At 41.2% G+C, this 27,359-nt stretch overlaps 1 protein-coding gene across 1 annotated transcript in view; it reads right to left on the bottom strand.

Moving 5' to 3' along the window:
* Positions 1 to 27,359, bottom strand: part of LOC122395260 (glutamate receptor ionotropic, kainate 2) — a 164,212-nt gene that overhangs the window by 22,028 nt on the left and 114,825 nt on the right. Inside the window, exons 8-12 of the mRNA XM_043392708.1 lie at positions 25,031 to 25,183; positions 12,432 to 12,635; positions 11,457 to 11,660; positions 7,173 to 7,277; positions 6,246 to 6,503 (exon numbers count right to left, since the gene is read on the bottom strand). Of these exons, the coding sequence (XP_043248643.1) occupies positions 6,246 to 6,503; positions 7,173 to 7,277; positions 11,457 to 11,660; positions 12,432 to 12,635; positions 25,031 to 25,183 (924 nt within the window). The remainder of the gene's footprint in view (positions 1 to 6,245; positions 6,504 to 7,172; positions 7,278 to 11,456; positions 11,661 to 12,431; positions 12,636 to 25,030; positions 25,184 to 27,359) is intronic.

Genomic DNA, 27,359 nt, shown 5'->3' with positions numbered 1-27,359 from the left:
ATTCAATTAAATATCTGTTTTATTTTGTAATTTTCAAGCGTATGATATCTCTTTGGTTTGGACTTGAAAAAATGTCGAGTGGGACAAAGGAGCTCCTGAGATAAAAACTAATGTCGAGTCACACTTGGCATAGGAGTGCAAAGGATCAACGATGTCTTTTTTTAAATTGAAATTGACACGAGTGCTGTGAGACTCGAAATATTTCGAATATTACCATTCTGATTCTTCTTTCGCCCTATCATCATCAGTTAACCCCCTAATCATGGGTTTCACGACTGTCTAAGGAAATTACGGTTGTTGGGATTGTCGAATTGCTGCAGTCGTTTGAAGCGAATGGCTCGGGAGGAGGAAAGTGGCAAACTAATCGACCGATCCTTTTTCTCTTCGCGCGTGGCACCTCGCCCGGATGTGCTAGAAATTGGACGTTCTTTACTCACGCGAGGCTCGAGTACCTCCCGCTCGTTTCCTCGCGTTCCGATTGGACGCTAAGCTTCTTTTTCCAACGATACACGCCCGCGAAGGAAATTCTAATCGTGGAAAAAAAAACGGTGCGGTTCTTGCGACGCGTTCCTGACCGAGACGGATATCTGTCGATCGAATTTTACTGGAAAAAGTGTTTAAGATGTGGTTTACAGAGTGTCACGGTGTACACTTAATTAAAATGGTCGCGACGAAAGTAAAATTACTACGAAACGCGGAAAAATGTTTAGGCGATCAACAAAAAATAAGGTGCTTGGCTGCTATGTGCATGCAGGGGTGACATGCGTTCTCTCGATGCGTCGATTTTCTACGTTTTTCTAATAATTCTTCCGGTGTTCATCGGTGCAACTAAACGGTGGAGATCACGATAAAAATAAAATGTGCGACGCAGAGAAATATTCGATTTGTTTCTAACCAGAAGGATGGATAGCTTCTCGACAAACAAAAATATGATACTTTCATAGTTTTCGATCGCATTTGATCTCCGACTAAAAATACGTCTCCAATAAATAACATCTAACGATTTCAACGAGATTGTGGTACGAGAAAGACTGCTTACGCGAGCAAATAATAATCGGTGAAATTTTACTCGCAGGTCGATCGAATCTCCAATATTTGAGTTCAAGTATTTCTATGTAACGTCAACCGATGAACATCCTTCGCTAAATGAATACGAGTGTTGTTTCATCTTATCGTCTGTATTTTCGCAATGTCAACATGTATTCATATGGTGCTTCAAGTGCTTTCTGTGGTTCGATTTTCGTTCGTGAAACGAGGCAGCTTGTTGGATATCGTTTTGCCCGCGTAATTTGTACCTCGTGTCTGAGCGATTGGCTCTACCTTGAAATGTCTTGAAATGTCTTGGAAAATAAAATTGCCTATTTTCGTGGTCTGTTGCGCGCGGAAAATAGAATATAAAACGAATGCAGGGCTTCCAATATCCACAATTCCTCTTGTAACTTTCTTTTTTCAATGTATTATACGTATTGAATAACTTAATGGATTCAGTATTTGAAATTAAGCCAGTCGATACACCAGACGTGTCTCCAACGAATTTCCAATTTATTTTTACATCAAGGATTAGCCTTTTTCGATTTTACCGTAATCCTCTGCCACCTTGTGTACATTAAGAAGTATTGCTAGGTGGTAAAAGGAGCTGCAATAGGAAACGAATGAGCTTTCGGTCTCAGAATCTGTTGCTCTTCCCGGGTAATAGGAAACGCACCGCTCGGCCCTGGAAAACTGATTTTTCAGAATTTCCATCCGCGCTGTACGCCGAGCGTTCCACATGTCAAACTTGTTTTCTGTCTAACTATAAAATTCACATTATTTTTCTAGCGCGAACACAGGTTTCATTCTATTTTCGACGAAGTTCCACAGATTTTGCATTTGTTATTTTAAGGTCTGACACAGATTTTATTATCGTTTCTGCGGCCAAAGTTTTAATAAGTCGAAAATTATTGATGTCGCGCAAAGAGATTCGTTTTTGGTAAGTTTTCAAATATTTTCGTAACGAGAATCGATTGCGTTTCCTCTTGGGAAAACACATTTGCCATGCACGACGCAAAAATATTGTCCCATCGCTGCAGATGCATGAAACATGTAACCCATAGATGACAGGACTTCTTATTTACGCAAATGAACGATATTTTTACGTTAAATGATATAAACATTCTGTTTCAAAGTGAGCAGTTTGGAATCCATATTGAAAACACTGTAGAAGCTACCAAATAAAAATTTCATGCATTTTCTGAATTTTTGAACGAGCCACCCGAAACCTACTTAAATCTGAATAGTTCAAGCACGATACGATCGATACGGTTAAAATGGAAATTTTGGACTTCACGTCGACCGTTCTGGCACGTTAAAAAGAGGAAGCAGTTCCGTCGAAATGCGTCGGGACCGACCGCCCACTCTCGTGGTGATTGAAAAACAGAAAAAAGGTTCCTTGCGAGGACGGAAGGAAAGAGCCACGCGAAAGCAAGAGGAGTAAAACGCAACCGGGGAGCAAAAATGCTCAGAGAAGCTATTGTCTGCGTAATTGTTTGGCGAATAAAGCGTAGCAGGTTTTTCGTAGCTCGTACGACCACGTTTTAAGCACGCAGTTACCTGTACGCGCGTGTGGGTTTTCATATGCAAAGGCCCCGGCAACGACAACTAAATTTCGCAAGCACGTTTAAACGACCATCCTCGCGGCGGATGATGTCGTTACGAGGTACAAGTTATTTTATAGACCTGGTGATATCGTTACCGTCCTACTTTTTTATCTCTCCAACCTTGCCACGTCGTTCACCACGACGTTAAATCATGCAGTTCGTTTTACCAAGCGTCATTATTCACCCATGGTGTACAATTCCACGTTTACAAATGATTTTTAACCCGAACGTCTTCCCTCGAACTTCGCTGTAAAGAAAAACCGTGTTTTTTTTTTATCGTTCGTATTATTAATCTTCGAGTTCGACTTGTTTCTTTCATTAATAAATGGCGTTTTAATAATCTGCCTTTTCAACCGTCGTGATCAAAGGCTAGGAATCGAGGTAGCGCGTTGATTTTCATTTCAGTGAATATATTATATTATAATGCGGAGCTGAATTCGCTGAATTCCAACAAGCATCCTCGTGTTCACTTTCGCGCGATTACGCGTTTAAAGCGAATCTCTCCTGTACGCCGACTCTGTGGTGACACGTTTACCTTGGGGTTGAGGTCGCTGCCCTGTTGCATGAGTGTGCCGACCATAAACCAGAAGCTGTTGGCCAGGGTGAATTCGTTGACGGTTCTCAGCAGGGGAATGTCGTCGCTGTCGGGGTCCAAGGCGCTCACGTGACCACCCTGATGACAACGTGACCCCCGCCCAGTGGTGCAAAATATCAAGGACAATTACACGGGCTATTTTCGGGATTCAATGCGTTCTGTACGACTCGATTTTAAAAGTGTCACGTCCATTGATCATTTCTACGTATATTCGCGTCTCTCTGCGGATTCCCTTTTCACGTAACTTTTCAGAAAATCTGTAACCAATCTTCGTAGCCACAAAGAATGAAGTCCGCCATTCATGGAAATAGGTGAAGTCCTAATGAACATGGATACGAAAATCCTTTCATTCGGATTCATAAAACATTTTCTACAATGGAATGTTACCTTCGCGCACGGTATACGCTTGAAATACTCTCTATTCATTAAAAGGTAGTCGTGTTTCTTTTGAAAATTCTATACACGCGTAGAAACCTCGGTTCCCTACTGTTTTGATCGCTATAATGTAATATTTGGAAATAAATCCGGCATTGCAAAACTTTACCTACGGTCGTTTATCGTTACCGTATCGTAACATAATTGTTCAACATAGAAGGGACTCCAGAGAGAATCCCGATACCCTGTTACAGGGATATTAGTTCATATCGCATAGTGTATGCTTAACACAAACACAATATAGTGTGTTGATGTGGATAGTCTCGTTATGTTTACTAACCAATTATTGATAAATCATTACTAGTTAGACCTCGGATAGATTGGTTGCTTACCGCTAGAACAAAGCTAGGAAATAGAAAAATAAACAAAAATTGATTCGGAATACAACGCGATAGAATATATTTTCTCACGCGTGTCTGTTCTTCCATATACAGAGTAAGCAGTGTGTTCTACAAGTAAAACTAAGACAAAAAATCCATAAATGCTTTGTTAAGGAGTTGTAACAAAAATATGAACCGTGAAAGATACGATAACGCTGTGTCCAATACAGAAACACGTACAAGAGATGAATTAATTGCAAAAATCACTACCGCGTGTGAAGAGGTTCGACAAAATTTCAAGGGGTTCGCAAACAACTGAAGTCAACAATAAACTCAATAGTATGTTGATGCTAAAGAGTCTCAACAAAGACGGACCTTGGTATATTCAAGAGCGTTTCATATTTTTCTCATAACTTCTTAACGAAGCATTTATGAACTTTTGTATAACACTTTAGTCTTTACTCGTAGAACACACTGCTGTGTGGAAAATCCAGTACGTTGATATTATTACAAGTAAAAATATTTTCAGTGGTAAAATCTGAAAGTTTTACCGTCGGAATGGCCCGGTATTAATATTCTGTTCGTTTCGAAAAGTGTTGCGACTAGCCAACGTTTGCTTCCAATTTTTCCAGCGTTCCTTAGATCCAATTACACGGTCCACGTGCACCACTCGACGGGAGCCTACCTGCAGAGGGCATTTGCAGCTCGGGCATGCTCTAGGTTCCACCCACTCGTAAGGGGAAAACCTTGCCACTATCCAAATCGCCAAGGAGACCATCACGTAAGCGCCCAGCATGGATAACCAGATCTCCACGGCGAGCGGATTCATGAACGAGAACAGCCTCGACGGCATTCGACCGGAAACCTGAAGCAGTTACACGTATTCCGGGTATTACTGACCCCCGAATCCGTCCTCCCCGTCGACTACCCCCGCAACGGTTCGCCGGCGAGCCGATTTTCTCGTCGTTAAACGATTCACCTCCCTTCTTTGTATTGTTTATTCAGCATTTTCACGCGCGAAATGATCCAGGGAGCCGGCAGTTTCGCGCCGGCTGTTCTGCCAGACCCTGAATGCCACGCAAGACGATCCTTTATTTCGCTGAAATCACGGCTCCGCGCTATTCTTCGGCCCGTCAGACGCTGCACAATAGGCAGCTAGAACACGCCGCGAGTTCAACCGTTATACGAGTTCCTTTATCCTTTCGTTTTCTCATTTTTTTCCTTTTTTTTTTTATATTCCGCCCCTTGCTCGGGGTTCCGCCCGAAACTGGAGCGCGACTCGCGATTTCAGGTTACGAGCGTGGGCGAATCTGGAGCGCGCTGATGCCTCGCGTGGACAGTTTCGAATGGTTCCTACCCGTGGAACGACGGCGACGACAATCGGTGCCTCCAAACGTGACAGCTTCTGATTTTCCTTCTCCCGGGGTTCCTGTTATTTTTTTTTTTTGCGTTTCTCGAGTCGAAAGATTCACGGAGGAACGGATAGTACCACGAAAGGAACCGGGGTTGTTAAAAGCAACGGGAAATCCCGTTGTCTCCCCGGTGATTGGAGTTCGGAAATTTTGTAGATTTCGTAGGAAAATTCTTCGAGGGGGAATCCCATTAGGAAAATTAAACGAATTAATTTTGGACTTTTTGAGTACGTTACGAAAGCTGGCCTCATGGTACACTTTAAAATGCTATTCGTCATTAAGAAATAATTTCCCAAAAATTTTTTCAATCAAGGTAGTCTAACCCCATAACATCGATCCTAATCACCTCCCTTGGGCCCAAAATGTATTTTTATATAAATATATTTACTGCAAAACTTATTGAATTTGTTTTTAAAAGCCAAAAGATTAAAACTAAGTATTTTCCTTCTTTTGTATTTTACATGCAAATATTGAGTACAAAAATTATTTTTAATGTCGTACGTGTGTTTAGTTTCGCTCCTCACTGTATTTCAGACCCCAGACCTAACCCAGCTGTCTGACTGCTGGGTGTCTTCAACGATTGAACATCTACTAGCAAATATTGAATACAAAAATGATTTTTAATGTCATACGTGTGTTTAGTTTAGCTCCTTACTGTATTTCAGACCCCAAATGACACCCAGCTGCCAAATCGCTGGGTGTCTTGAACGATTGGACGTCTACTAGATGCTAGAAGCGTTTTCACACGAAATCAACAAAATTTTCGAGCAGTGGCGCGATCCAGGCATAGTAGAGACGCTACTCGCGACAGGAGTAGTGCAATGGCGGTGCACCTCGTTGAGTGTACCTTGGGGTTGAGCCCGCTGCCCTGTCTGAGGAACGTCCCCGTGATAAACCAGAAACTGTTGCTGACGCTAAACTGGTTTTCGACGACGTCGCTCTCCGCCAGACACGGATGAGGATTGTTCCACTCGTACGGGCTGAATCGGGCCATAACGAACAGGGTGAAGCTTACGAGCATGTACGCGGCCAGCACGTACAGCCAGATCTCGACGGCCAGCGGGTTCATGAAGGAGAACAACCGCGTTGGCTGGCTGGATGGCACCTAAATTACGTTACGCTACGATTTTAATTAAAACGGATCCCGTACCGCTCCCCCGCCGTGCGACGGGACCTCCGCGGGAACGTTCTACGCTGCTAGATCGGTTCTATCGAGAACCCCGTTCCATCTACCTGATTCCACCGCCGTGTTCTTAGTATCACGTTGTCGCTTGCTAAACCCTGGGCTGTTTGGGAACCAGCTGCAATAACGTACGACCTCCATTGACCGATCGCTTTGAGGCAAGTAAAGCTTGTCGCGGTCGAACATCGATAACACCCTTTCGAGTCGATTTTTACAGTATTTCCCCTTCAAAAAAATTCTGGACACTATCTGGAGCTGACAAAACGTTCTCGAACTTTACGAGCATCTGTCACTCCACGTTTTAGCATTTAACAAGCAGATTTGTAATCGAAAAAGATACCGATGAAACGTTACGTTGGGAACTTGTATTTTTCCACGCGTGATTTCGATCTAGGAATCGCGTATTTTATTTCGAGCTTTTTTGGAATCGTTTGTACCGGGAACGAGATTCTCGATAAAAAAAAATGCACCCTGTGTTTGTGTGGCGATCGCTACGTTTTCCGACGTTCGTGGAACAACGAATCGGTGTTTCGGACTAAACCTAAATGAATGGTAAACGGAAGAAGATCGCGACAGACGCCAGCGACTCACCTTAAATAGAATTCCAATACCGAGGTTCATGAAGGGTTTGGTGAAGTCTATCACGCTCTCCCGAGCGTAATTTATCGTCATGGACGCAACAGCCAGGTCCGCCCTCTGCGAAGGAGAAAAAGAAGAGATTTTCGGTTAAAAATGGACCGACAGCGTTCTCGTGCCTCGGGGCGGCACAGTGGCTCGGGAAATTCTATGCAAGAGGCATCGAACTCGTCGAGCACGGGCCGTTATCCGGCCTGTTTTACATTTTCATCGAAACAAAAGATTTATTTCACCGGCGCGAAAATATATTTTCTTCGACTGGGAGATTCTCGCCCGACGAAACGACGAGAGAATGGGAGGGTAGGAAACGGCGTTTTCGTTGGCCCGCGAGAAATCATCGTCCTCGTCCGAGTGTTCGAGACTTAGGAGAGATGTTTGCCTTGCAAAATAGAAAATGCATTTTTTATAAGCGGACCGCGAGCATGGCAGGTCACCGGCAATGACGTCTCACCCTTCGGGACGATCCGCTTACGGTTTCGTTGGTTTCTGGGTTAAGGCGGAACACCCTTTCACGGGGGGCAGATTGCTTTGCATCATTTATAAACCGCCGATCTTCGAAATTCAGGAGTTATCTGTGTCGGGGTTGCGCTTAGTCGTGCGAAACGCGAGAACCGCCTGGAGACATCCTTTGTATTCCGATCTTCTCTCGTTTCCCGAGGCAATTATTAATATTCGGGATGTTTCGTAATAGCTACTTCAACGATGAACGTGGGGATATAAAAACTATCAGAGAAATTTGACTTTGTTGGGGTAAAACCACGACGAGATTTTTCAACTTGTAATTTGTAACTACAGTCAAATATAGTTAATAATATCCTCTGCGTACACGTACGGAAGCGATTCCCATGACGTCCGACTAATTTCGAGCAATACTACTTGCCACAGATCTGGTAATCAGAGGAATTTGAGTTTGTTGAGCTAAAACCATTTCTGCACTCCGACCACGACATTTGTCAACTTATCACTGATAATTATAAAAAATTATAACCAATTGTACCCTGTATATATACGTACGGAAACGATTTCCATCATGTCTGACCAATTTCGACCCATACTACTTACCACAGATCTGTCTAGTGGCCTGCGTCTGACATATTATCGATATGTACTACTTCGAAAAGCGTTAATCCAAATTAGATACATTGACAAGGACAGGATTCCAGTTTCGTGGGATGAATACAGGTTTTTAGTACGAATAAAAATACTTGATGATTTATAAATATTACTGATAGAAGCAGAAATTGAGGAAACAAGAATGCAAAGGAACTCAAGCGTAGAAATGTATTAAAAGGCCCAAACGTGTAGTGTTTTTTTTTGCAAATAGAGGCAATTCTATTCGACGGTAGATCCAAATGTCGTTGTTCGATACTATGTGTACAGAAAAATGTTACTATTTATTCATAACACCATCCAATAAAATTCGGTATCGGTAAATTTTACTGGATAGTCACAGCTGGCCGGGTAATGAAATCTGGGTCGAAGCTTGTTGTAAACGCTGATACTCGCTGTTAGAGTTACACATGGAAACCAGTTTGAAAGACAAAATATTCAGTGAAACGGGAAAGTGATTGCAACGAAATAGAGACGCTATTTGCAATATATCGTGTATCTACGTCAAACGTTCTACACGTGTCAATGGGGATATGTACTATGTCACCAACAGAGGCACGTTAAAATCAACGGATAGCAGGTCGGGAGCCCTTGTAAATACTGTCAGATAGCTTGTTTAAACAGTGTGATACGTTAAAGATACATTGGCATTTAATAATTTGCAAACTAGTGATCTCAGCATAGAATTCTCTGTCTAGAAAAGGTCGGGAACGTTTCCAAATAGTTTGATTAATCATTAAAAATCACTAGTATTTCAAGAAAATTTCTATTAATATCTTTCAGATAATTATTTAATCTTTCGTAAAATGGTCTCAGAAGCTTCTTCTCTACAAAGTTAATATTTTTCCTGATTACTGCAATCATACAAATATAATGCATAAATATTCTTTTGACATTTATTCCATGTGCAATTGTATTAAAGCAAGCGAACATTTGCGTATTATTTCGATATCGTGCACAGATCGCTGAATGTCTGACTATGTCGGTGGTTATATCACTTAAAAACATCGTGTTTCTGGAGTAACAAAGCTCGACGGACATTTGAAAAACGGAATATACGTTCGCGTTACCTATTTACAAAGTTTTACTTAATATAAGCGTGCTCTGTGTCGCGGAATGAGATAAACCAAAGGACAGAGTGACGAAGGCATTTAATGAGACGATAAAAAGTCGGTCGGACGCGACGCTGTTGATTTATTTCGCGTTCATTATTACGTTCGTAACTCGCTCGCTCCATTTCCCTAGGATTTTCCACACTGGCCAGCGGATGATAATACTTCCATCAATTTCTTTGTCGACTTCGCTCTTCCCGCGTTAACTGCACCCCTCTGTTTTAATTACTCCTACCTTCGCGTTCCGCGCGTTCGGTTATCCGTGTCATTCGTTCATACGGTGTTCCAGTCAACGTTCCGCGACCAATTATTATCGTTACGAGAACGTTTAGTCCCGCAATTTTGACAAAATCGATCCAAAAATTGTCCACCGTATTCTTCCATGGTTTACTTAGACACGTTATTTCAATATATCTAGATACGTATATTAGTATGCGTGTACGATTTTATTATATAATCCCGTGCACTTTACAAGCTCTTGGTTATTATAGGAAAGCAAAGTATTTTGGTTATTAAGTAATATGGCTCGTGCTTAAAGAGGATTTCACGATTTACGATTATGTTCGCTTTATTGTTTATATTCTTAAATATTCTCTGTAAAATTCTCGATTAAAACTCCGCGACTAACTTTAAAATTCTCTTGTAAAGTAATTTTACTGGAAACTTTGTTTCTTTTTCGTCGTAAAAGTTTAAAAGGTTGTAAAAAACATTGCTTCTACCCGTACTAGCAGAATTATAACGATATCTTTCATTATTGCTATTAAAAAAAGAAACAACAGAACTATGCATGAGACACTTTAATAAAGAAACGTAACGAATTTTAAATTAATCGATAGAGTATATAAATTCCTGAATTCGAGTCTTATTTCTCGGGTCTTTCGAGCATAAAACCACTTTTTCGGACACCGTTCTCTGTACACCACGTTGGACAAGTCCATCGAACGAAGTTGCGCCAATAATTCCGAATCATGGAGAGGAAATGAATGCTTTTACCATAAATCAGACTCTCGCATCCGTCCTTTAACCGTTATCGCGCCAGCTCTGCCAATGCGCGATCGTGAAAACCGTGAGTCGCGAACGGCCGGAGGATTCATACAAATAATTCTAATTTATGGAAGGGAAATGAATACTATTAGCAGCGCGATGCTAATATCCCGTCCGTCGAACGATCGAGGTTCATAAATTACCCGGTGACGTCGTTCGGAGAGTCTCGTACGTCGGATTCCGATTTAATAACCGCGCGTCTTTTTACAATTCAGATGTCACGTGGCAACAGCTGCATGACTGTCTATGAATCAGAATATCGGGTACGTTGTTACCCGTTAGAAAACGTAAAATTAGATACTCGTCGCAGTATGCATAATGAAATTCCACCCTAGATGGATTTATTGCGACAACGTCGGCCCGGCCCGTTTTGCATATAAAATTGTTCCTCCCCCCTCCCTCAGACGTCGCCTCCTCTCGCGTTTGTTATTTTTTCTCAAAAAAAGAAAAGAAAAGACGTGTAACTTTTTGCGCACGCTGCCAGTAATTCAAACCGCTGTTCCTAGAAGATACGCCGTGTTTGCGATCGGTGATCCATCGTGTCCTCCATCTTATTTGTATTTCATTACGTAACCCACCGTGAGAGATAGCGGGTAATTGGTTACACGGTTAACACTTTGCAGCAAATTTCAGTAAAAAATTACTTCGAAAAATCGATCCTCTTTATTCTCGTGTTTGAAGGCCCTTAAAAGATTGACTTCTTGGACCCCCCAAGGTAGGACTCTCAGGTGTATGTGATTTTATTGTTTCTCTACGACTATATCGACGTTGACTTCGATGGGAATTATTTTGTGGCGAAATGGAATAAATTTAGGGGTTTCTACGTGAAAAATTCGATAGTAGGGAGATTACGTTCGCTCTGTTGCGCAATTATCGACGTTGAGACAGCCTTCGAGAGCAAAGGAACAGCGGATGGAAGCTTTCCGCCTGGCGAATCGCATGATTCTTAACTTCTAAGAGCGAAGGTCCTTACCTTCTCCATGAGTTCCCGTACGATTCCGTTCCACTCCTTGGTCTCGGGGTCGTAAACGCCGTACATGCGATCGGGCACCAGCCTTATGGCGTATTGGAAGCCCACCTGACCGGCGATCCACTTGAGCAAATCGATGCAGAATCCCTCGTACCTAGCATTCCCCGTCAGATTTTTGTCTTCCTTTACCATCACGTACGGTTTCTCCTGCGAAAGATAAAGTCTCTTTGACAGGTCATCCGAACGCAAAGGTCGGAAGGAGAGGGGACGGAAAAAATCTAATTCCACGTTAAAGAACAATCTTGGCGATACGACTGGCAGTAAAACATCGAACGCACCGATGCCAATGACCGAGAAGATTTCAAGTTGAACGCTTTCTCCTTTTTCGTTCGATGCCTTTCATCTTGGAAAATTAAGTGTCAGCCCTATCTCGAAGTCGATCGCCTTTGACAAAGAATCCAGTGAAATTAGTTTCTTTCCGGAAGCCCTCTAAATCGAACCGGAGAAATCGTAATCGAGGGCTAATTGAAAGCTTCGAACGATTGATCGTTAGGAGCAAACAATTTTCTCTGCTCCCGTTTAATTTGCGTCGATTAAAATTCCCGGGTAAATTACGATTTTATAATTCGATTGTTATTAGTGAATTTTGAGTATCTTTAAGCACACAAAGAATACGTTTTAGAGAGAAATTCGGGGAACGAAGAGGTTAAAATAATTCATTAGCGAATCGTCCAGTGACCTCGGACTCGTGTACGGCAACAAGCTTTTCGTGTATGTAAATTGGCTGAATAAAATTTAATACGTACAATGCCTAGTGCTTTAACAAACCGCCGAATTTCGAGGCAAATAAAGACTTCAGGAAAACATTTATCGTACGCTCGAGGTTCCGTCCATTATTTCCAACTTTCCTCTGACCTTTTCGGAGCTTTATCTCGAGCTTAATTTGGCTTACGGTTGCGCCAGTATTATGCTAATTACCTCTATCGTCATAACGACCAGAGTAATATTGGTCGCTGTGGTCTCGTAAAAGGCCCCCACGTCGGTGACGTTCACGCCTGTCCCGGGCTTCCACTCGCCTACCTTCACCAGCTCCTCTTTCTTCAGCTTCAGCAGATCCAGCTTGAAGTTATTCCGTTTCCCTTCGTTGAATTCTATATGTCCGGTTAGTCCGTGTAAGCCTGCCTGCGAACAGAAATGTTCGTAACCCTAAATTCGAGGTCGACCTGGCTTTGCAACCCCACGATCTCAAAATGTTACACTTCCCTCGGTTGCTCTTGGAATATAAATAACAACGTGCTCGAAATATTTTGTTAAAATGCAACAATCAATTCTCTTTCCTCTGTTACATACCACAAACAACATTGTTAAAGTCGGATCAAATAATCATCGGTTCAAAATTAATTAATATTTTCAACGTGTATTTATACTGTGTTATTGACACGTTTGTACGTGTGACCAACGTCCATCAAGTAATCTATTTTTATCACGAGAGGTCTAGGAAATTAATTAATTTTGAATTTATGCGATGAAATAAACGCGATAACCTAATGTTAAATAATTCGTCGAGCCTGAGAGGTTTCGAGGAAGAGCAACGCAACGTTAGTTAGCTTAATAATATTTCGAAAGCTTTGGAAAGTTTAATAATAACTATTTCGAATATTTCGAGGTTTACATTTTCTACTGTGGTCTGATTATTACACGCTGGATCCAACAAGTACAAAGAGTAGACAATGGTGAACGTTAATTAAAACTCACACAATACCAACCCAATTTTATATAAACTTTCCCGAGTTCTATGCCAGTATTTCCCATGATAAACTCCATTTGAAACGTGAACGAACTTTTACAACATATCGAATTAGCCAACATCTTTCTAATCATATCATTTTCGATATGTATCTAAATAGAGAAAGAAGCTTTAGAGTGATACAGAGTTCTGTTAAATTAGTAGTTAAACACGATCTATCGTAACGTAAAAAATTTAATTTCCAAGCAACCAATCACGATTCGCGGCTAAAATTCCGCGAGGAATCGGACAGAGACATTTTTCACATTAATTAGCTTCCGCGTTCCATAATCTTTCCAATTTACGAGGCGGTTTTTCCACAGAACGGCTACCCCTGTCCGGCCAAATTTTGGCTCGTTATATTTCCCGCTTTTTTATCGAACCAACATGATTTTTCCACCGGCCAGCGCTGGTAACCCAATTTCTTTTGGCCTTCCCGCGTCGCGGGGACCAACGATTTCGAAATCCCGCGAGTGGACGAGACCGGGAGACAATAGAAATTAAATCGACGCCGATCGAGATCGGGCACACCGTCGAGGACGGACCATTTCCTGGCAGCTGGCGAGTCATCATCGCGAACACGCTGAAAATCCCCGGAGGTATGCCAGGTACGTACGTCAAATCGTTACGAACGAATGCCACGGGGCGCGCGGTGGGATAAAATCTCCGAAATTTGACTAAAATATGTAATTACGAAATTCCTCAAAGTAACTTGGAAATTACTGACGACGAAAACACATTATCTAAGAAAAATAGGACACCGTTATGTAGAACATAAAGTTCTTCTAAGCTCCATTTTCAAAGTTTTATTGTTTCAATACTCTAAAATTACGGAGTCAATTTTATTAGAGTAATTAAACAAAGATTTTTTAAATTTCTGGTAAAATTAAAATTTGCTCGTAATTCGTTCTTTATTCAGTGTAGTTTGTTACTTAAGTCTCAATTTTCAGCGTATTTTTCTGAAAATTTTTTTTGGGTACGTGTATTTAATATTATCTAGCAAACTGTTTTATATATTGAGGGAGAGTGGAAAGCTGGAACCAGAGACTTCAGTAGCTTTCTTCCCCCATTTGCAGAATATGAAAAATAGCCTGTATGTTGCACAATACATCGATCGAACAAATTTCGACCACCTTTCGGGAGATCTGTACCAGTGTGTGGCGGCTGGAATCGAACGGTACAACGGGCATCGTATTTTCGGCGCTCGCGTGGTCCAGCCTTGTACAGTCGAAGAGATTTGCCCGTTAATTCATTTCGTATTTACGGCCACGGTCGTGTAAACTGCGGATCTATATTTTCCGGTTCGTGTTCTCGAAACGCGAGCGTGGAAATCTATCGTGCGTTCCGCTCGTCTACCGCTTGATCGTACGTTTCTCAGAACATCTTTTTTTGAAAATAAGAGACGTCGACTGAAACGAATTTCCGTCGAATTTTCATTCTGCGAACTGTCGAGCAATGAATTCTCATTCTTCGTATTAACAAGCCTGTAAATATGAATGTCGAGTTTTGACGTTTCTCGGAGAATGAGAATTTATTTTTCAATGTAGCGTCACAAGTTTGAATTCCTCTTCCGTGCAAATGCTACGTGGGTACGCGTTACCTAGGTTCACTTAAATTTCTTCGTACCAACAGAGATACTTAAGATATCCCAAAACAGGTGGTGCGATCCACGCTCGACGAACTTCAATCCAGGATCATTTCGAGCGTCCCGGATCAGAGTATCGAAGATTAAAACGACACCGGTTTCAGGGCACCCGGTACGTGGAGAAGCGTGTCCCCGATCCCGTATACACGAGGCCACGGACTGGCGGAGTGAATTATGTTCTCAACGTAGCCCACATAAATCCATTTACAAACGTTCACTAACACAGCATGCTTGGTACACCGCGAATGTCCGTTCCGCTGTCCGCGCCTAACGACTGTGTACAGAGCGGGGCGAGCGCGAACGAGTCAAGAACTCGCGAACTTATATTTCCCGTGCAAACTTTTCAGAAGAATCGCGTGCCCGGATGGCTATGCCCTCGTGTTTGCTTAAGGGAAGATCGAGTGAGTCGACAGTGGGATGGCGCGAGTATTTGCGGAGCGTCGCAGCCGAGTAATCGTCGCTCGTGGAATGTGATTTCAACGCTTGGCTGATTCAATTTCGTCGCGCATTTATGAACGAGTACCTTTTTTAAAAATTCCCCCAGCTTTGTTCCGGTCCAACGATTCCGACGTGTTGCGTCACTCGTCCCTAATAGAGTTCAAATATTAATCTTATCGTCGATAGTTTTCATTACTCGGATATTTTATATACTCTTTGCTTTATTTTCATCGAAACTTGGTAACTGCTCTTACGACAAAGATTAAAATATTAATATATAACACGGTTGTATATTCTCTAAAAATCGAAAGGTAGATCAATATCTGTTCATTTCAAAGAAGACTGGGATGTCTGACCATACACGGTTAAATCTACTTCGCGGTAGGAAACAAACCTTTCCTTTATCCTCCCGAACAATTTAATAAAAATTTCAAGCATATTCTTCGAATCCATTCCGAACCGTGTTCTATAATTGGAAAATCCACAATTGTTAATGTAGAGTTCGAATAGAAAGTTTACCCGGAGAGTGAAGTTTCAGAAATATCTCTGAGTGGCACTTGGTCTTGTATACGGTATAAACTGATTTAAGTAATTGTCGGTATTCAGCTCGTGCAAATCGATAGAGAGTTCTGAATTGAATCCCCCGACAGATCTAATTTCAGTATCCGACCTAACCGCGTTCCGTCATACGGTAAGTTTCTGCACGTCGGGGGGCGGTTCAATGTTACTTCAGGCTGCGTTCTATAATCTAAGAAAAGTAACTGGATTTCGTCGACTCCGTGTCGAGTTGCAGTTAACGTCGAATCGCGGAGGGAAACCCGCGAGCATCTCGTTCTCGCGATTTGCATGAGGCGGAATCGGTGCGTGCGGCTCGTACGAGTAACGCAATGCGGTGGATTACGTTCTGTTATCTCTTACTTTGCGGCTGACACCAGTTAGCGTTCCTACCATCGTCTACGATTCACGTTGAAAGGGATATGCATAGTCTTTCCCTAATGCGTTCGCGCGTGAAATCGCTACGCAAATCCTTTGTTTGCGAGGATGCTTTGTTTCGTAATAACTTATTGCTCCCAACAGTACACAGCTTATACAGTGCACAGTAAACGTTAAAATAGGAAGTAAAGAAATATTAATCCCCAGAAAAATAAGAATTTTTGATATTCCAAAAATAATAATATTCTATAGATCTAAATGTTCAGACTGTGACTGAATGCTTTGTTTCTTAATAACTTATGCCAACATTTCCAACAGTACACAGCTTATACAGTGCACAGTAATAACAGTAAACGTTAAAATAGGAATTAAAGAAATATTAATCCCCAGAAAAATAAGAATTTTTGATATTCTAAAAATAGATTTGAATTTCCAAACTCTGACGCATCTGTATCGACCACGCATCTGTGCATTTCTCCAGGTGTCCCTTGGCAAAAATCTTCACTTAACGTTTCTAAAATCCATTTCGACGCGTACTTCGCTCGCAACCGATACTGGATCTCGCATATCCATTAGATGTCTGCCGTTCTGTCTCGAACACTTGTCATTTCCATCAAGACGCGCGATCCCTAACGCCTGGATGTCACTCGAGCTTGCGTTTTAGAATGTAGAAATGTTCCTCCAAACAATGGGAGAAGTATAAAAGAAAGCTCAAGAATTTACAGAACTTTTACGCCCGTACATATAAATTCTAAAATTGTTTATGAAAGAACCGTGCATTCCATACGCACGAAATTAACTCTCTCAAACGTGGAACGTATTCGTTGTAATTGCTTTGTACAATTTCCTTCTATTTTGTGGTGTGCTGTTTATCTTGCGTAATTAACACTCTGGGCAATTTCAGAAATATTTTTGCGTTCGTTATAATTAAATGTTGTAATTGTCAGACTTCTATGAATTTTAGAAGACTTCTGTGTTTGTTATGAATTTCCATGTTGCCAGTGTAGTGCAACCCGAGCTCGGGAAGTTGAAATTAAAGTTATCTCTTCGCCTTCGTTAATTAAATTTCTTGAAACACTGCGGGAACATTGTAGCATAACTGTTTAAACTGTAGCTAACAGTGAATTCACGACCCCGAAGATGAAATCATGTTCATTTGACATCGAAGCAGATACTTGAATCATTTATGTATTATACGAGGCAGACAACGTCGTTGTTGTGGGTGTTGCGTTGCTGCTGTTGTTTACGACGCACGCGGATCAAAAGTTTTCCATTGCACGCATTTTACAAAATTCTCGTGCCCCCCCACCGCGACCTGGAGCGTCTTCGATTATTCCGCCAGCGCGGGCGAACTTTCCACGAAGCTCGCGTTCAATTTTCTTTTCCATCCACCGTCGAAAAAGAGAAACTTTATAATGGCAGGGCTAGAGATGGGAAAGACGCTGGAATAATTCGCAGGAAACCGACATTGTACCGTCTTCTAAGTTTTCATGACGCGTACGCTCCTCCCCAAGCGATGCATTCAAGCCATTTTATTATTTTGGACGTTGCTTCCGGTTGCAAGGCTGTCACATTGACTCGATTTCGAATCTATCTTAGCCACGGTTAAATTTCAATAAACATAAAAATCATTCAAACAGAAGTTTATTTAATAACGCCATCCTAGAAAAGGAAATTCATCCACTTTTTCCTGCAATTTTCCAGAGACGTTACCATAAACAATTGCACTTTTACGACCATCGTCTTTCGTACCCAACGACGGAATATGGAAATTATTGTTCCCCTATGCTCGACGTTGCAATTTCCAATCGACGCGCAGGACTATTTGCCAACGCGATCGCCCTGTTGACTCGATTAATTGACGGTCGCGACTTTACGACATTGAATAACCGCGTGTTGTTAACTCCATTATTTATCGACTATCCATAACAATGGGCCCGCGGCCTCTATGGCAATCCGAAAATGCACAGATTATCGTGCACGTGGCAGCAGTTATTTTCGCGCGTCCGCACACTAAATTTCCTGTTCGTTTTCCGAGGTAACTGTTTAATTTACACCGAATATGTGCGTTGTACTTCATTAATCGATAATCGCGCCGACGCCATACGAGCAGCCGTTACTTTATCGCAAGTGCCATCCATCCGTATTCACGCATACAAAATTGTACTTAAAAACATCTGTGAAACAACACGATACATTTTATAATACTTTCACGGATACAGCTTCTTCTGCTTATAAAGAAAGAAATCTATTACGTGGAAGGTTGAATTTCTTGCAACAGTTTCAGACAAGGAAAGTTCAAGCATAGCACAGCCACGTATTCAGCAATTTAGATCGACTACGCGAATTCTAAGCAGTAGCTAAATCAAAACCCGGAAATTTTCGAACGCCCTACGTCCTGAACTACTCGCGAGATCCAGGAAGTTTTACTTTGCTTGTAATATTCAGTTAATAGAGTTCTCTACGTGCTTTGTCCACGAACGGAACGTGAGTCGAGGCGCCTTACAAGCTCGAGAACGTGTTGTTCGCGGCCATGGACGGGAAGACGGGAATCCAACGAGGCGAGGGTGGTGTATAGGAAAAAGGATGATTCCTACAGGAAACAGGAAATGGACCGAGCAAAGACACGTAGAACAGAATGGGGAAAAAGAACGATCGAAGAAGAAGGATTTGATTAAGAGTCAAGACGTGTAGTTCGGTAGAAGAAAAGCTAAAACAGTGGAGTTTTCTTCTATGTTCGAGCTAGAATAAATTAAAAGACCCCGTTTCACGATTTTGTATTGTATTTATTTTTCCTTATTTTGGTTCGCGTAAAAACTTCGTGCGCGAAGACGAAGTGAGTGTCGTACGAGTGCGAAGAATAAATAGGAGGAACGTAGAAAATAAAACATTTCCTCCAACAAATGCCAGTGTCGCGGTACTCTTAAAAGGTACGGATATTTTTGCGAGAGAAGGTGTGTGTGCAGGATGGTCGTGAGGCGGAGAGAGCGTGAATCCGTAAAAGAAGATGGACAGGAGACAGGGAGGACAGGAATGGTCCATTCTCCTTGGCTATTTGCTAAATACGCTGTTCAATTATTCATGTGTCAACGCTGCTTCCCTTCTGCCGTTCTCCGTGCACGTTTGCGGCTTATCGCTGGACGCCTACCAATCTGGCTGCTTCCAGGTGGAATACTGGAGGCAGTCGCCTGGATATACACGATTTTCTTCCCTTGTAGCCCTCGGGCTCCCGGCCCGTCCTTTTTTCTCGCTACGCCCGGAGAAACCGCGTTCCCTTGCTTTCGGAATTACACGGTATTTGCATTAAACGTCTATTTCCTGTTGCGTCTATAGCGACTTCCAATGTATTATGTGCACATACGCGCGCCCCGTATTACGAAAACCGGGACACGGGTATAAGAAAGTCGATTCCCTGTCTCGCGATTATTCGATCATGATATTGGAAACTATCATACTTGGAAACATGATTCCGAGCGCGGAAATGGAATATACAAGATGGCAACGAGATTACAGAAGTTATTTTCTTGGAAATTGTTAACCCTGGATATTAGCATCGATCGAGTTTTTACATCGTGCCATTGGAAAATTCATCGCTTCGTAACGGAGTTATCGAAACACTCTGTACATACGATTTTTAAATATCATACGCTTTTAAATATTTCGAAATATTCGTAAATTAAATTTCACACGTTCACGTGAATTAAACAATAATGAAATGACACGTAGTCGAGTAATTAATTTTAATCAAGTGGTACAAGAAGGGTTTGGTATGAAACCTTCAGTTACCATTAGATTGATGAATGTAAATAAATCATCATCCGGAAATTAATTTCACCGAACACCCTATCAGAAACTCGTAACTGTTCGAGACTTACTTCACATTGTTCCGAATGACGTGTTCGAAAACGCGGATGGCGTTATTCGATGACGGAACGTATCCTCCTCTCCTGTTTGTTCGGCGGAATCGTGATCCTGGAAAACAGATCGGTTTTCGAAACTTGTAAATAAAACTGGCGGCGTTTCGATTAAATCTCGCGCGAACGTGGTATCAGGCCGTTCGTCGAGTAAAAGTGATGAAATACGTTGCGCTGACACGGAGCACACGCGATAAAATATTTGATATGTAGGCAGCGATAAAATCGGGACTCGGTTAAATGGAAGAGAAACACGGTGAAGCGGCAATTATCCTGATAAGTGGAGAGGCAACATTCGAGGCTCGATCGCTACGCGAAAATTCAAACGCGTTTAATTCGGAATATTTAACTAGTCGACCCAGCGTTAACTCTGAGTTATGATTTCTGATACGATTCCCCGTATTTACCATCACAATCTTTCCTTAGAAAGTTACTTCGATTCCTCCACCCTGTCAAACGTTTACTCTTTAGGATAGTTACACCCCTTCGAAGCTTACATTGTCTGAGTATCTTGAATTGTGTTATTTAATATAGTATGTCCCAACTGTTTTAAATAAACGTGAAAAAGAATGAAATTTGTAATTTTAATCGAAAGTATATGATGTCTCGTCTAAATAAAATATATCTTAACTGAATTTCTCGAAGGGTGCATTGTATGTTGCAGAAAAGATTGAAATTATACGCTGTCATTTGGCAGATGACGTATGTATTTCTGTCCCCAAAGATGATGCTAAAATTTGAAACATTTCGACCTAGATAAGTGGATATAACGAATCGTAACTTTTTCAATATTAATTTTCAGACGTGACCTGAGTGTTCTGGTGAATAATTGAAGATATTGTTATGATTCCTATGAAATTAATATGTTATTGAACGCACACTCTAATTAAATAAATGACATTACTGGTAATTTCAATATTTTCCTTGCTTTTAACGATGCAATTAAATCTCAATTTCGCTACTGTTTTTTTCGCAGCACAATATTGATGAGTTTCTTTATCCAAATTGATTAATGTTCTAAATGGAAAAATTCTATTTCACTGTTATAGAAACTCGTCCAGTCCCACTTTTCTAGCATGATAATTAAACAGTGACCCACTTTCTATTGTCCATATATAAAAATATATTTGTTAGAGAATAGGTTTCGTAAACTATTGAGTATCTATTTATGAAGTTTCGATAAAATTGGTGCATAACACGTAGCGTGGTATCCCTGTCAGTATGCATGCAAAAATGGGAATCAAACTTTGAAGCCATATATCGAAATAAACAAAAAGTAATGAATAATTTCGCCAAACGTGGCCCCGAGAGATCCTTTGTTTTAGATTCATGAATTGGGTCTTGGAGGATCCAGAACCGTGGATCATCGCGACATAAAATGGAAATCGAATGCGAATATTCGATATTTCCGCGTGTCCAAGTGATTTTAATGCCTGGCGAATGTTTTATCGCTGCTTCGATCAAATTCTTCGTCCGAGGGTCGCGTAGGACACCAAGAATCATTCTTCGAGGACAGATAAATAAATTGCGTGCGAATAAAATTCTTTACAAATATAAATACATTGCACATCTCTTTGAAGAACGAATTGAAATCACGGAAAAATATTCCCTCGTATCGATTCGTTGCTTTGTCTCCTTTTCCCTCAAGTTTCAACGACGTCCTCGCAAGTTTGGTTATATGAAGTGACCCGTCGGACTATTTGCGTTCAACGGATTTGTTTTATCGCGCTGTGAAACATGCCGCGACGCTAGTATTGATCTAATCCCCGTCGAGGGGCGCGTTTTGTTCGCCTGGAAAACAAATATCGCATCTGCTCTGAAACTAGTAAACAAGAGGCGGATACGGCCAGAACTTCGGTCTATCCTATAAGTGCGAGGAAATACACTCCTGGAGGAAAAGAAAACACGCTTGTGCTATCGCTAGGTTCTCAGAAATCGATTCAGAATTCACCACACTCGACAAATGGCACACAAACGTTACCTTAAAATAATACACAAGTTATGTTTAGCAACCGAGATTAAAAACTCAAGTGACAATTCTACAAAATTCTGCGCTCGCTATAGCTTCATTCCCACATAGAATCATGCATTTTTTCGCTCGATAGAGCAAGTCGAACTTCCACCAAGGAGGCGGCGCGTAGTTCGAAAACATCTTCGAGACCCGTTCGTTTTTTTTCTCCGTTCGAATCGTTTCCTGTTTATGCGGCAGAATGCAATTAAGGAGATTGGAATTGTTAAAGAACCGTCCGGTTTCGAGGCACGCAAGAAGAACGGTGAATCATTTCCAGAAGAAGCTGTTCGATTCGTACGGCTATACATATTCCGCGTGCGCTGCCTCGAAACTTTCGGTTACTTTTTGGCCGCTCTCGTTCAACTGTTGCATAATGGAATTCTTTTTTCGAATTCTCGAAATAACTTCGGGAGTTTATTGTCGGTGTTCGAGACATTTCTCTCCTACGTGTCAGTGCGCCACGAACGCAAACTATTTCCAACGTCCACCGAACATAAATATTAAACTGTCCCAGAAAATACTGTGCGTTTCATTTTAAACTTCTGACAAATTATTTTTTGATATCTTAAAATCGAGGACCATCGACTTTCAAGCCTGATTGCGTTTGAGTCGAGAAATCTTTCTAGCTAACTCGATGAAATAACAATTGCTTAGTGTTAATATAATGTTTACTCACTGTGGACGCTCCGTACGTTTCAATGGACAAGGGTAATTTTCGGGGATCCTTTTGTCAAATCTGCTTAAGGGGGAGTCTCATTTGAGACCTCAAAAATATCAATTTTTTTTTTTTACTTTCGAAACGACGAAATTTTACAATTTTTACTTTAAGCTTTCACCATTTTGTCAATTTGCAACATAAATTAATTATTTTGGTACGGGTTATAATTGTGAATCTACCGAATAAGAATCTTTTTGATTTTTTTGATTTAGTCAACCTTGAGAGCCAGTGTTTAAACACATGTTTACCGCGGACGTGATAACAACATTAAAAGTTAATAAAAATTAATAAAAAAATTATCTTGTATTCCCAAAGGATAGCTAAGTAAACTGCAAAAAAGAATCATAACGTCGAATGTAACATTTCCTCAAAAAAAATTAAGAAAAATGGTTCAATTTTCTATCATTCACATGAGACTCCCCCCTTAACACTTTAACTGCCACGTTACCCATATATGGGTGACAGAACTTTTAACAGTAGAACTGTAATAATGAATTCTCAAGTTGAAATGTTAAAGAAAATAAATTTTAATGAGGTTACGAAAGCAACTACTACGACAACTTTTAAGTTGCGTAGTTTACAATTGCCTAAAATGAAAGTTTTGGTCCCGTGAACAATTTTAGGATTTTAGACTGGCAGTGAACGCGTTAAGTCGGTCGACGCGAGGATAGAGGAGAATGAGAACTGCAGAATTTAAGCGTATTCGAAAGAATCGGTTCTGGAATCGCGATGGAACCGGGAGGTACGAGGGCACCGTTCCATGGCGTGCTTTGTCGCCTGGTCGGCTACTCGTTAAAGGAGCCTCGCCTCGTAAAGCACCGAACATTGTAAAGCGCCGGACCATTGGTGGAATTTATGCGGCGCACTCCATTCGGTTCCTGCCCTTTGACAGTCGACCCCGATCGTGAAATAGCACGCACTGCCAATAGCATCGGTCGCCGACGTATGGTCGCGTTACCAGCCGGGGAAAAAATTATTATATTCCGCGGCAAACGAATTGTTCTCGTACCGAACAACGAATGAAAGTTCCGAGTGGAATCTGTGATGCGTTCGAGCATTGATTACACGGAAAGGAGAACGGCATTCTGGTTTAATGAATTTCCAACGGAACGTGCACTGCGAGCCAAAGAACGAGGCGCGTCGAATGTTTCCCAAATTGTCCATCATTAGAGAAACTTTCGCGTTAGATTAGATTCGGTTAAATTACTTTAATACTCTGATTTGGATACACCAGCATAAGCGGGGCGTATGATTCGTTTAAAGAAATCTGTATCAATAATTATTATTTCTTTATGGCAACCGGTTTTGTAAAACAATCTATACAAATACGAATCGAATGTGTAATCGCAAACTATCTGTATTGTAAGGAATGTATATTAGTGTATATGTATATGTCGATTATGGAAGTGTTTAGGCCGAAAAGGTTCGACTTCGATGGTCGAGAGAAGTCTCTTATATCTTTTATGTACTTTGTGTCAAATAGTTTATCGTAATATTAAATAATATAGTATAGAATCATTGAATTCGACCACACGCCTGCAACCATCCCTGATATCCCAACAGTATCGCCCAATCGTTAATTTCCCGCGTTCAGCTTTGACGGGGACGAAAATGAAAAATAAAATCAAAATACGTTTCATCGTCGAACTCGTTGAAATAATTTTCGATTCGTCGATTGAGTTTGTTAATTGAAACAAGATTGAAAACGCCGGCCATCGAATAAGAACGATCGCCATTGATAGATGAACGAGCGAAAGTTCGCCGAAAGGTAAATAATTTCGACAAGTATCGCGTCAGCGATGTTTTCTTTTAATTAGCCGCCGGAAACTACGGGCCACGAAAGTTTCCAATTCGTCGTTCATCTTTCGCCAAAGTACGTATATCAAACTGAACGAAGTCTCGCGGAAACATTGCTGGCCACTTAATTTGCGCGAGCTCGCAACGGAACTCTACCGGACGAATCATCTTTCCCCGAAGAAATTACTTTCGAAAGTTCCCGGCGTGCTTTCGCGTCTATTCTATCCACCTTGCGTTGTTTTTAATTCTCTTGATTCCCTCCCGTTCGTACGGTAGATAGAATTGGATATTCTTTACGAGCGAGTTGTATGTGAAAAATTACAGAACGTACGTACGGAGTTAATGTAGTTGTAGAGCGAGAGTCCATCGTCCCAGGGTTCCTCCCTCTCGCAGGACAAATTGGCGGGCCTCAAATCGTGACTGCGATCCAACGCTGCCAAACCGTGCGCGAAAACCTGAACACTGTCGTACACCAAAGCTGGTTCTGCCTGAAACATACGGTTCCCTTCGCGTGAAAAGCTGTTCGAAATGACTCGCGACGCAAGGCAAATATTGCTTTTACCCAGAGAAAAATAATCAATATCGAGGTAGTTCTGTTAATCAGAATATATATTCGATATAGTAAATGTTTATCAAGTAATATTTATTAACTCCGTAACGTTATGTATGGAATTTTTCGTAAATCAAGTAGTACGAAGCGCGTCTAGTCAGACGCAGACTTCACCTGGGCTGGCTATGTCCGCGCCAATACTACTTACAATTCCTCCCAAGATTCTCTTACTACTAGTCTCAGCGATGAAATTTTTATTTTGTAACTCTATCGAAACACTAGTTATTTCAAAGTTTATTTTTGGTATCTAGCTCAATAATTAAATTAATATAATTTTCAAATAACGCTGCAGGAAAAAATTACTGAATTCCATTTTAAATTAGATCTACTAAAACGAATGCTAAAAAATGTATTATCCTACATTACTTACGTTACCAATTAACTTAAATTTTACGCTTAACGAGAGTACATTTGAAATATTGTTCAGAACTCGGTAAAATTGAGCGAGAAGTAAAACTGTCGTAAATATTTCCATTGATTGCGAGAAGATTCTGCTCGAGCACGTTTAATCGTCAAAGTCGAGGCGTATAAACGCATGATTTATTAAACGATGAATGCCTGAAACGGCGGGGAAGCGAACTTCTAAAGTGGGATTCTCCTTTATCTTTGGAAATGAATTTTTGAATGAATCTCGAATCGTTTTTGAATCTCATTAATAGTTCCACGGTTTCCGTAATCTCGTTACCGCGAATTAGCGTCTTCGTTCCGGAGTTAAATGCTTGATAAAACTGCGAATAATAAGTACACGTGTCGCGTGGAGACGAAGCCAAAAACTCGGAAGTAGTCCGTTCACGACTGTCAGTGGAAAACGATTCGTCGCGAGGCTCTCGGGAAGAAAGTGGGCCGTGGTTCGAGCACGCTCGATCGAGCTGTCTTAATTACGTTGCAGCTCGCGCCACGACCAGAACTCACTTAATTACTGAAATGCTGACAGTGCATCGGATAGTCGCCCGCCGTGGACACCTCTGTCGTCTCTTCGATCCAACTTTTCTATTATTCTCGAACGAGAAAGTCTCGTCGCGATGAATACGGGGTAGGTCGTTTAAGGGAGGATAATGCAATAACGGTTTGAAAGGTTCGTATACATTTAGAATGTTAAATTTAATCTTCAGAAAATGAAATTTAAACTCTTAATTAATGTTGCAATGGACTATGTACCCGACAAACAGTTTCCTGGTTGTTTATTCAGATCCAGTTGGAAAGTAGTCAAAGAGTGCATATTTATTTCTTCAATAAGATTGATTTTAAAAACATTCATTTACATTGGCTGGAGGATTTATTTTACTTGAATGCAACTGGGTAGATATTCAAAGTACTGCTTGATGAATTCGTACCTTCAGAAAACATGTGCTTGCTTTCAATCCATCCGATTGGATCTGTATGATATGAAAGGGGAATTAAATATTTCGAAAATATGAATGGTATAGGGGACTTCTTAGCCAATGAATTGCAATAAATATCCAGAGTGCTCAAATTTCATTTCAAACACGGTTATTTCCGCTGAAAGATTCTTTTTATATTGGTCTTCCGTCGTGGACTGCACAGAATCGCGGTCGTTTCGATTGCTTTGAGAAATGTATTATTTGACATTGATGGTATATCGATCCGATACAACGGAAACTGAAAGACGATTTCTGTTTTAAAACGAATTAAGCGCTTGATAGAATCTTCTGTGTAGCGAACCTCACGAGTGCGACACAAACGTGTTAAGATTAATTGCAACGTTTCTGTCGACTTCGTCGATGCAAATGTGAAGTATTGTTCGAACTAGACGTTTAACGCCAAGCCCTAATTAGATGTCGCGCAGCGATAAAATCGTTCATGCCTAAACAATCGACTAACACGACAGAAACTAACAAAGCATATTCTACGGTCGCGTTCAAATAGACAACGCGTGTTTCATATTTTGAAATTGAAAACTGTCTGTTTTCTGTCCAACCCCACGTACGATGTTTGCAACAAAATATAATTTCGCGCAGTTATTGATTTCTGAAGTACAAAACAGAATAAATGGACTGAATAATATGAAAGTATATCCTTTAGATCCCGTTTGT

Source organism: Colletes gigas, unplaced genomic scaffold (genome assembly GCF_013123115.1).
Source record: "Colletes gigas isolate AHSC1104 unplaced genomic scaffold, ASM1312311v1 Colletes_gigas_Sc00001, whole genome shotgun sequence".
NCBI classification, from domain to species: domain Eukaryota; kingdom Metazoa; phylum Arthropoda; class Insecta; order Hymenoptera; family Colletidae; genus Colletes; species Colletes gigas.
Note: the sequence above shows the minus strand (reverse complement) of the source record. Positions and strands in the feature narration are given on the sequence as shown.